Source organism: Lingula anatina, chromosome 10, assembly GCF_051362555.1.
Source record: "Lingula anatina isolate TDL-2025a chromosome 10, LinAna3.0, whole genome shotgun sequence".
NCBI lineage: Eukaryota > Metazoa > Brachiopoda > Lingulata > Lingulida > Lingulidae > Lingula > Lingula anatina.
In genome coordinates, this window is record NC_141776.1 from 18,002,918 (window position 1) to 18,014,195 (window position 11,278).

The 11,278-nt window shown below is 37.2% G+C and overlaps 1 protein-coding gene across 2 annotated transcripts; it reads left to right on the forward strand.

The window, feature by feature from the left end:
• The first annotated feature begins 1,512 nt into the window (after window positions 1–1,512).
• On the forward strand, window positions 1,513–11,139 carry LOC106177257 (uncharacterized). 2 transcript variants are annotated; one of them, XM_086996958.1, is made up of 15 exons: window positions 1,513–1,674; window positions 2,577–2,733; window positions 3,103–3,218; window positions 3,655–3,731; window positions 4,023–4,145; window positions 4,830–4,914; window positions 5,208–5,299; window positions 5,486–5,523; window positions 5,720–5,866; window positions 6,015–6,086; window positions 6,446–6,565; window positions 6,908–7,030; window positions 7,355–7,484; window positions 8,339–8,502; window positions 8,622–11,139. In XM_086996958.1, the coding sequence occupies exons 2-15, from the start codon at window positions 2,597–2,599 to the stop codon at window positions 10,492–10,494; spliced, it is 3,297 nt and encodes a 1,098-aa protein (XP_086853084.1). In that variant the 5' UTR covers window positions 1,513–1,674; window positions 2,577–2,596; the 3' UTR covers window positions 10,495–11,139. The 2 variants fall into 2 exon arrangements, with proteins under 2 accessions (XP_086853084.1, XP_086853085.1); XM_086996959.1 differs by having other exon boundaries at window positions 1,515–1,674; window positions 2,588–2,733.
• The last annotated feature ends 139 nt before the right edge of the window (window positions 11,140–11,278 follow it).

An 11,278-nucleotide genomic window follows, 5' to 3' on the forward strand; every position in this document is an offset into this window, starting at 1 on the left:
AATACATTGGGTGTGGCCTCTGTGTAGGTACATCAGTCTGGGCATTACTCTATAAAACTGTGCGGACCGTTTCGTTTGGCGCAATTATCTGTCTGGCAATCTCTTACTTTTTCGCGCCATTCCGCCACAGATTGACAAATTTGCAGTGCACTGCATAGCTAATTTTACACACTGCAAAACAGATCACTTGCATGCAAAATTTCAAATTCTTCTATGCAGTAGTTGCCGACATATGGATACTTTTTTGACATAACCATGCTTTGCCAAAGCCAAGCGTTGACCTGCCCAAAGGAGCACTACCCAATTAAATCACTGCATATTACATAATGCAGCAGCGCAACAAACCTGGTATTCAGTTAATTGGAAGCGATACACCTGACTACACACTTCTCCATTCACATATCTTATATGAGATCGGAGTTTTTTTGAAAAAAGAATGCATTTTTACGTAGGCATACCTTCGAAACTGAAATATTCCATATTAAATGTCAAGTCTGTATTTATATTGTTTTGATTTATACGACCACTGCACTGAGCAATATATGTTCAACGAATATAAAGTCAAAACGATGAATGACACGCATTAATTAAATATCAATAAGGAAGTGGGTAGCAGCTGCAAACTCTGCTGACACACGCCATGATACCAAATGTATAATGCATATATGTTTATTAGATGATTTATAAATGTGAAATCTGTATAATCTGCTGTTGAGTGCTGATACCTGCATTTTAGTTTCTACAATATATTTACCACTACATTGTCATACAACTGTGATCCAGTCGTCAATAATATTGCACGTTGTACTCAGTAAATATTGAAACTATTAGTTTCATAATATTACGAAGTCCACTTTTTAGCTATCCCAGTTTAGCAGTCTAGCTAGATCGTTCAGACTTCGCCAATAATTACAACGCATAACCCGGGAACATCAACGTACGATAATAATAATAATAATAATAATAATAATAATAATAATAATAATAATAATAATAATAATAATAATAATAATAATAATAATAATAAAATCAAAAGAAAAAATTGAGAAATTTAATGAAAAGAAATAAAAAGATTTAAAAAAATGATATTTTCATAAAACAGTGTCATACAACACAATATATCAATCTCGGCCCCCACGCACTACACGAAGCTTGGTCACACTGACTGGTAACCTAATATTCCTGCCTTCACATAAATATGCAATTCATTTTCCCATTTGTAATCAAAATAACGCCTGACGGTACATACAGGTATAAACACAATTTTGGGAGTCCCCTTTTCAATAGAGCTGGACTTATAAGAACAAAATCTAACATACAGTGCCAATGCTTTCGTGGAAAAGATATCGGCTTTCGTATAAAGATGATAAAAGGAGGTGTCGTTTCAATTAAGGCAGAACATAGTGTTTTGTACCTATAAAAAAATAGATACGTGATCAACGCGTGCTTCAGTCGTTTGTCAAAGGTGATATTCTGCGGATGTGTTTAGTGTGTTAGATGAGAAAATTTATTTTGACTCTTTCATATTGGAGGTTGGAAATAAAAGCACACATGGCCGCAACGAGTTTATCTCGTCTGTGAAAACCCCTTGGTTATTGTGAATTTCTTATCGTAGATCAATGCTTCACACTACGGTTGATTTTTAACAATTTTTGGATTAAGCGCTGCTTTAAGGTAAGAAGGAGTCATCTCTCTCTCTCTCTCTCTCTCTCTCTCTCTCTCTCTCTCTCTCTCTCAAGACTTCATATCCTCGCTCTTCTGTTTCATATATTACCCTTTCTACTCTGCTAGGTATATCAGAAAAATTTTCAAACTGATCAGAAAATTAAAATACTTATATCATCTGAAAGTTAATGCAAAAAACCGGATGAAATCATTTGGAATTTTTTAAATATTCCTACAAGCAACAAAGATATTGAAGTTTTTTAACTGCAAAAATCCACCAAAAGTGTCCACACTTCTCAGCTCAAAACCTGTGCCCACTGACCAGCAGTGATCACTCAGGCGCAGCAGAGCACCCTGTGTGTCTTTGTGTGCTCAGCCTATTGTCTGGCTCACATAGCCTGTGACTAATCAGGGCAAAGCTATTTCCCTGTGATAATTTTCACATCATGTAATATTGCGGGTTAAATTAACTATACTTCGCAACCTTCAAATTTCATGATTTTTCTACATAATATAGCAAATTTCATAAACTTTGCTGGATATAAATTTCAAAAAGATGATACCAGCACTTGCCTGAAATTTTTTAGCATTTTGTAGAGGCAAAACTTAAAACAAGCAGAACCGAAACTTGTCAAAGACAGAAAACATGGGAAAATCACGTGACCGGATTTTACTCTTTGATTTACAACTTTTTTAGTTAATGGCTTGTATTAGTTTTTTTACGCGGCGCTAAAAGAGAGATTTAAAAAAGGGGTTCCATAGGCGAACTGTCAGCAGGCCGACTTCAGTTTTACACTTCACTGCCCGTGGATAGTTACGACTGTAGCGCCCCTAGCGGATTGTGATCTACCTAACTCTGCGGTTAGTATTCTACACACATTTATAAAACCAGCTGCTCTTGTTTATTGCAGCTTCGTCTAAGAAAGCAGACATGGACCCAAACCTTATTCAGAGGGTGGTGGATTACCACGGTAATGAGCTACTTGACCTGTTGGAATCTGATCAGACGCTCAGCAGCTTTCCTGTTCCCTCTGCCATAGAATACAGGCCACCAGAGGGCGATCCCAAGTATGTACAGGACTGTATTATAGTCAAACTTTTTTAAAATGGGTTGGGGTGTCTGAAGTTTGATTCATGTGGACCTGTTCCCATCCAAAAGGGGGAATTTATTTTGAATCACATTAATCCTCTTGCCTATGGGCTTACACTCACTAAATTACCAGAGGTGTTTAGAATGAACGTGGTACTTGCGGTAATGGGATCTTTTCATGTACCCTAAGAGACCTTGGGAGTAATAGCTACACACATTATGATAAAATGAACTTTGATTTTAGCTTTTAATCAGTGTCATTTGGCAGACCTCAATGGAAAAAATAATTGTATAATTATACTTGCAGCTGGATGGTAATATAGCTAAGTTGATTAATACTGTTTCAGTGATGAAGAATTCAGGCGCAAGCTGAACCATTTTTTGTCCCGTAAATCAGACCTTCTGTACGCGCCGTCTCTTCCCCCAGTGGTGGAGATAGTTAAGAATGAAAAGGCAGTGGAAGGTAAGTAGTTTTAATGAAGTCAAAGTTATTCTGATGGAGGTTTATCTATACTAAGCATACTGTAGCTGTGCAGTATTGTTGAGCATTCATGGTAAATAGTTTTAAACTAAACTATTAAATGTGACCAATGTAGTCCCATGAGTTGAAATTAAAGCTTGCGCAGTGATATGTTATATATCAAAAAAATTGTCTAGAAGTTGGTAAGTTTAAAATTGTTCAACATGAAGTTGAAGGTATTTTTTTTAAATATATGCAATATCCCAATTGGTAAGTTTAAAATTGTTTAACATGAAGTTGAAGGTATGTTTTCTATATTTCTATGCAATATCCCATCAAAAAGCAAATACAGATTAAAGGTGTTAATTTACTGATGAAAGTCAATAGGAGAATGGTGTGTCTGTGTTGTTCATAACTTATATGAATCATTGTTTTTTAGATTACTATGCAGTGATGCCCCCTCTGGAAGCCTTCATGGGAGTCTCACCCAGCCAGTGCAGGAAACACTTTTATCAGGTGAGCTCTCCCAGAAATAATTGTTTTCATTTTGGATCTGTAATAATATTAACAGAGGCCAATTATTTGCAGTAAGGTCCTTAAGACTCGATCATGGAAGAAATGGTTTGATTTTAGAGATTTCTATCTTTGTCATATGGTTTTCTGGTGATGTCATTTGTCTGTTTGTGTTCCAATTTAGTTTTGGTGTGAAGAATTTGATGTATAATGTAATCTGATGAAGTCAGCTGGTTTATTTCTTGTCTGATTTAGTTCTGATGTGAACATGCCCAGCTATGGTTTTACTTTCAGTGCGCCCAGAAGAATGACATTTTTGTTGGCGTGGTGACAGCAGTACAGGAGAGTGGTCTGATTATTACTCTGCTGGCTTTAGACTATGGAAAGGCTCGGGACATAGACCAACTAAGAATAACTGTAAGATCTTCTGTCTGTCTGTGTGTGTACGTGTGTGTGTGTGTGTGTGTGTGTGTGTGCATAATTACTCTCTCTCTCTCTCTCTCTCTCTCTCTCTCTCTATATATATATATAGAGAGAGAGAGAGAGAGAGAGAGAGAGAGAAAGAAAGAGAGTCTGCATTCAAGAGGTCAGTGACTCTGCTGGCTTTAGTGTGCATGCATGCAGACTGTTTTTATGTGTGTTCATATTCAAGATGAATGGAGTTTTTTTGCTGTAAAATAACTCTGTTTACTTAAAAGACAAATTTAATGTTAAATGTGTTGAAGAGTACCAGAAAAAGGATGCAAAAGCCCACAAAGAACAATAATGACAAAAAAAGAAAAATTAAGAAAGCCCCTGTGTCTTCACTAAAGTATGTATGAGATTTTTGTTTAAGTATACATACATACATACATACATACATACATACATACATACAGAGAGACAGAGAGGCAATGAATGATTAAAGCTTGTCATTTATATTTATGCCACCCACCAAATCTGCCCATTTGTCAGATTCTTGCCTCATTCTGGCTGACATAGATGATCACCCTGAGGAATTGATTGTTTGAGTATTTGAAATGTGCCAAACATGCGATATTTCCTATCTGGCATGGATATGCTCTGTAACTAGTGTTAGGTTAGCAAGGGTTTCTTCCTCAGGGTTTCTGTCCGCTGCGAGAAGTTCCCAGACTTTACGCTCACGAGAGTCCTCTTGATGCCTTCACCATCAAGGATAAAGTCAGAGGTGAGTTTTGTTGTTGTTGTTGTATTGTCTGTTTGTGTGTGTGTATGTGGATGGGTCTTCAACATCCAATAAGATGAAACCATAGTAGATAATCAATATTTCTTTAAATACTGCCACATTTTAATTCTGTGTGAAAGTTCAGTAGATGTAGCATCAATCAGGAGAACATGAAACTTGCCCTCATACTATCTGATGCAAATGTCTTATGTGTCCAATTCAATGAAGTTCAGTCTCTTTGGGAGGATTGGTCTGCACTGTTGAAAGGAATTCGCTACCTTTTACTAAAATTCCAGGCATAATTCTACAAGTTGACCCTGACAAAGAGAAAATAGTGGTGTCCCTGCAGGTGTCCGCACTGCCACCTGGTGTGGAAAATCTGAAGATTGTGAGTTGTGCTGCCACCTTGTGTAGAATTTTTTTAAAAATATATTAACTGTAGCCAAGTAGTGTAGAAAATTGAAATTTGAATTGATGTGGAGTAAACTTGATATCTCATTCCTAAAATGGTACAAAAAATGAAAATTAGGCCAAAAGTAACACAAATGAAATTAATGTGATGGATTATTTTCAGGGTTTGATTGCAGATGAGGAAATGCCAGTCCACTATCAGTAAGTCATTGTTACAGATAGCCTATGCTGTTCAGACAGGTCAAATTCCTGTGTAAACTATATATATTCCATGGTAAAACATCATCCACACAGACCTTGTTGCACAGTTCTGTTAATAGCACTTTCAAGTTGGTAAATAATTGAATGAATATCCTTCTCCTGTATGTATTACTGATGAGTTTTTATAAAATTACAGACGCCTTACAAAGTCCTCTGGCAAGCCATATGAGGAGATGCTGACGTCAGAGTTGGGTTTCAGTAACCCAAACTGTGTGTCCTTCCTGTGTAGTGTGTTGGGGTTGAGTGACGAGACACCACCATCTTTAATGAGAGGCCTTCATAGGTGAAGCATTTCTCTACTCCATATTCTGCTTTATTTAATAGATATTTAAAATCATTTATAAACTGTTGTTATAAGACTAGTATAATACTGAAATTCAAATTGCATGCTGTAGCTGAAAGGTTGATATTAACTTTTGTATATTATAAAGGCTTAAAATACCAGAGGCAGAAACGGCAGAAGGATTAAGAAAGATCCAAACAACAAAGTGGGCTTTAAAAAGGTAAGATGAGTTTAAAACTTTTTAACAGACATTTTTATGGTATCTTTTCAAATTTTGCACCTCCTAAAATATGCTATTTTACTCTTTATATTACTACAGTCTAAACAGGGTACATTTTTATTTTGAATTCAGAATATGAGATGTTTCCCCAACCAAGTGGCCTCCATGTGAAATATTAAATGCAATTTTACCTCAGTACCTAATAAGCCATTTTTTGACCCTTTATTCAGTAGTAGTAGATCTTCATTTACTGAAGATCAAAACATAGTAAGTGTAAAACTTGTTTTTCCATTTGTTCATTGTCAAGATGTATCTCAAATACAAAGGAACAAAAATTTATTCTCATAATTGTGTTCCAGTGTTGCTGCGGGCATCAGCCATTTCAAAGATGGCCGATACGTGGAAGCTGTGCAGCATTTCAACAAAGCACTGGAAATAGATCCAGAAAATGTGGAAGCTTTTGTGGCAAGGGGAGCTCTGTAAGTAGGAGGGGCAGCTAGTGATGTTATTAGTAGGGGATTGTGAACTTGGAAGGTGGGGGTATCTGTGGATAGGGGGCTAGAGCCCAGATCAGAGTGTTCTGGGTAATAGTATATTTACGTATATATCTTATTATCACATGATAGCCGATGGGGTCTTTTAAATAATGTAAATATCCATATTGACTGATGCATATGATATTAACTTTAGACACATATCTTTTTGTCTTGTATGAGGAAAAAAATACTAGGATATGATAATAATAGTAATTATAATTAAAAAAAATGATAATAATAATAATTATTATTATTATAAGTGTATTTAATTAAATTTGTTTTCAGATTTGCTAACAATGAGAACTACTCCAAGGCCATTGCAGATTTTGAGAAGGCCTTAGAGCTGAATCCCAGACACCAGAATGCCAGGAAGTACCTCTGTGAGACACTGGTGGTGCATGGGCGAATGTAAGTGCTGGTCACACGGGTAGTTTGGTGTTCAGCCAATCAGCACAGGTGTTGCACTTTGATGTTGCCTGTGATTGGTTTTGTACAGTTTTAAGAGTTTCAAAGTTTTGGATACTGGAGACAATTGTTTACTGCAGCAAATAGCTAATGACCTATGAGTAATTGATTGAGGACTGAAATGAATGTAATCATATGAGCAATTAATTTTTTAATGAATTATATTAAATGTATCTTAACGTGTAAATACTTTTAAACTGGCCTGTATCTCCCCTTTTGAAAAAAAAAATGTTTTCTGATTCCTTTCTTACCTGTTTTTGCCTCTAGCACTGAAGATCAAGGAGACAAGGACCTTGCTATGCAGTATTTCGAACGCGCCGTGGAATTAAAACCCGATTTGATTGAAGCTCGCGATTGCATTCGTCATTTAAAATGTGAAGAAGAATACCTGAGACAGGTGAGGTGATGTTTTTGAATCTTGTTTTTTATTGTGGTAAAAAGTGTTTTTATCTTGACCGGAAGTGAGTATATATATATATATATATATATGTCCATTATTAAAGCCCTACAGTGATACTTCACTTTTAAAAGATAAATGTGAAAAACTGATCTTAGTTGAAAGTGAGGACTTACTGCTTGATGTAAAAAGCGCCTTAGTTATATAACACCGTTTTACTGCATGAAGAATTTCCTTGTTAAGATTTTCTTTCTTTTTTTTTTTAATATAAATTAAAAATGTTCATATTTTGTGATGTTTCAAATTTAAACCCAATAAATCTGCACATTTTAGTTTTGAAAGGTAAGTCACAAATGAATGTGTCTCATGGCAAGTTTTAAACAAATAGAGGAAAAGAAACTAATTCATGCAAACAAAGAATAATAGCTGTAATGCAATCATTTGTAAAATAACACATGCTAACATATTTGGTTTCACTTTCTATTTCATCCGCTGATGGCTATTTGCTGCTGTGTTTAACCTGATCCTGCTGGTGTCCTCTGGAAACACTATATTCTCATGATTCTGGACATTGGACATGTGCGTCTATAATTATAATATTGGATTGCAAACGGTTGGTATCGAACATTTTTGGAAATTTCTGAAATTATAATGACTTATATTGATTGTATTTAACAAATTTCAATATATTGTAACAAAATAAATTTAATTTAATGAATCATTCACCTGTATTTGTGGACGAAATCTTTTTTTTTGGATTTCTCCAATTTTCTTCCATTTTACCTGGTGACCTTGACATTGTTCTGTATGACCTTGATGAAACCATGTTGACCTATTCTCCTTTTGCTTATTAGCAAGATATAGAACAAAGACATCAGTCTTATCCTGATGAAGTTATAGATTTAAGGAGCAGTAGTCCTGTGAGGGACCCTATGGCGAGGAATGCTGAGAAACCAGTTTTTAAGGAGACGGCTGACACGCTGAGAAAACTGATAGAGGAAGATAGGGAACAGGGCAGGTAAGGGGATTCTTCTATAGCTAGTGTGATTTAAAAGAAATTGTAAATTATTTTTTAAGGGAGGGGATGGTGTTCACTGTTAAGGAAATTTAATTCTCAAGTTAATTCATAAATTTCAGGCTAAAGAAAAAGAAAAAGAAAAGGAGCAGGTCGGGAGAAAAGTACCATTCTCCTGAGCAGAGGAGAAAAGATCACCCAGAGAGGAGACAGTCAAGAGAAACTTACTCAGAAACCAATGTGGAAAGGCAAGGCTATGAGGCAAGAAGGGAAAGGGATACCAAAGGTGTTTTTGATGAATACGGAAAGAAAAGATCTAGAGATGAAAATGATGAAGTTGATTATAGAGACAGAAAAAGAAGGAAAAGTTACAAAGAAGAAAGAGACAGACATTTACATGATCCTAATATGGACAATCTATTCAGAGACAGCAGAGGTCAGGGTCATGATAGTAGAGGTCAAGGTCATGACAATGTGACCTTGACCACAAGGTCGATAACTGTTCATTCAGCACCTCAGAGAAAAAGACATGATGGAGGTGAAAGTGATTACGACCCAAAGTACAGAAAAGGAGATTCCCGAGATAAGAAATTTCACTACGACAAGCATGGTGACATAGACAGACATGGAGGTGAAGGGCAGCATTACTTTCCAGGTACGAAAGCATATGTTGATAAAGATGCCCAGAACTATAGACATGAGGAGAGGAGAGTTGTGTCAGGTGGCACCTCAGGACATGGGTCAGAAAGAAGCCTTACACATTTATTGGTGGGGGAAGAAAACTGGAAGCAAAAGCAGGAACAAGGTTACTCTAAAGAGAGAGGAAAGATGAGACAAAGAAGTAGGTCAAGGTCGGCATCCCCTGATTTCCATCACCATGATAGAGAATACATTGAGGTCAGAGATGTGAATGACCAAACTGAAACAAGAAGCGTGACTGTTACCGGCTATCTTAAAAAGTCAAAGTCACCAAGAGGTGACATGTTGACCCAGCATGGTCAGTCAGATGCTTACGGATCATATCCTGAAGAAGATTTAGGAAAGGGCCATGATAAGAGAAAAGGTCACAGGTCAAGGTCACTTGAAGAAGAAGATGACTTCCATACCTATCAGAACACAAAGAAAATGCACAACAAAGAAACTGAAACTAAGTACAAACCAAATAATCGTCCTATAAAACCCGGCTTTGAAAAGAACAGTAGTGGTTCCAAGACAAAAAGCAGATACTCTGACCAAGATGTGTACAGGAAGACCCCATTGAAAGGCACTTGGGATAGAGAACATACCTCCCTGAAAGAATATGAGAGTACATATCGAGTAAAAGACCATGGAGAGGATAGAAGCCCGTTTTCTGATTCAAGATCTAGATCCAGCTCAAAATCTGCTCAGAAACATAGGGCATCTACTTCAAGCTCAAAGTCAAGGTCAGAAACAAGGCAAAAGCTTGGCAAAAGATATATGTCGTCTTCCTCAAGTTCAAGGTCATCAAGTAGGTCAAGTGCTTCAGGTACCTCTAGTTCGGGGTCAGGACCGGACACAAAATCTGCCAGGAAAATCACAACCAAAGACGATGGAAACCTGAAAACAAAATCCCCTACCGAGAGAAACCAACGCAAGGAACTTCACGACCAAGATAAAAGGGAGCCTCAAATTAGAAAGGACAACAGAGGGCAGCACATTCAGGGTTCTAAACCAAATAAGCCGTCGTCCTTCATGCCACGTTCACTACTGGTGAAAAACAAAACCCCAAAGATGTCGGCCGAAAAACCAAAGGTTAAGCCTGGCAAGAACGGTGACGCAGAGACAGGTGACAAAGATGTTAGGCCTGTTGACCCGCGGAGATCGAGGTGGGACTCGCCAAGTTCGGAGGAAGACGAGAAGACGAAGAAAAACAAAGGTGGACCCCAGGAGCCTAAAGAAAGTCTAGAAGACCTGGAGAAGTTTCTTCACTATCTTAAGACGCAAAAGAAAGAGAAAGACTCGGCTAAGAAGTAGACTTTTGTGGTGTGGGAAGACTGTCATTCTTTGCTAGATGATTCAGTCTACCGATGTTCTTTGGGAATATTTGGGGTTGTACTTTTGTCCACCTCACTTGCGTTTTCATGACATGTAAAAAAACACTTTTATCACTCTCGCAGATGAACCTGCTGTAGAGAAGAGGGCAAAATATGCGATCTATTCCATTAATTTTGTTTGCGCGCGCGCGCACACACACACACACACACACACACACACACGTTGTTTTACGAGTAAATACAGCACAGAAAACGGGAACCACCTCTTCCTATTACGGCGGCCTGCTGAACTCTGTATAGACAAATATACACGACACGTGGAAACCGCGTTTTTCTTTATAGTTAGGACTCATTAGAAAGTTGACGTTTCAGGGCGACACAATTTGAAACCTTTACTAATCGTTGCTCTTTGAATTAATATGCACTATTTGACTATTTTTGTGACAATTGTTTCTGTGTTATTGCGTCTCGAGACGAAAACGTGGGTATTGGCAGATATAGATATACCGCAAGCCTCGAGCGCGTTTGATTTAATAGTGGGATTGTCTCTGCTGGAACAAGTTTTAGTGTGTATGAAGAAAATTATTTTGACTTTCCAGATATAAAAAGACATTTTCTAGTTGTCGTTTAAACTTTATTTAAATGTATGCCTAAAAGAAAAAGAAAAATGGGATTGAATGGGAAGCGAACCCACTCCGCCGTGATTGGCAGCCAAGGACGTTACTACACGGCCAGCAAATCCTGCTATCTGGTGTAGTGTTATT

What these genes read in the sequence shown, in the direction of transcription:
- LOC106177257 (XM_086996958.1), top strand. Translation starts at nt 2,597, where the DNA reads ATGGACCCAAACCTTATTCAGAGGGTGGTGGATTACCACGGTAATGAG. An exon ending in GTGTGGAAAATCTGAAGATT is followed by an intron (nt 5,300 to 5,485) that starts GTGAGTTGTGCT and finishes GATTATTTTCAG; the next exon opens with GGTTTGATTGCAGATGAGGA. An exon ending in TTAATGAGAGGCCTTCATAG is followed by an intron (nt 5,867 to 6,014) that starts GTGAAGCATTTC and finishes TATATTATAAAG; the next exon opens with GCTTAAAATACCAGAGGCAG.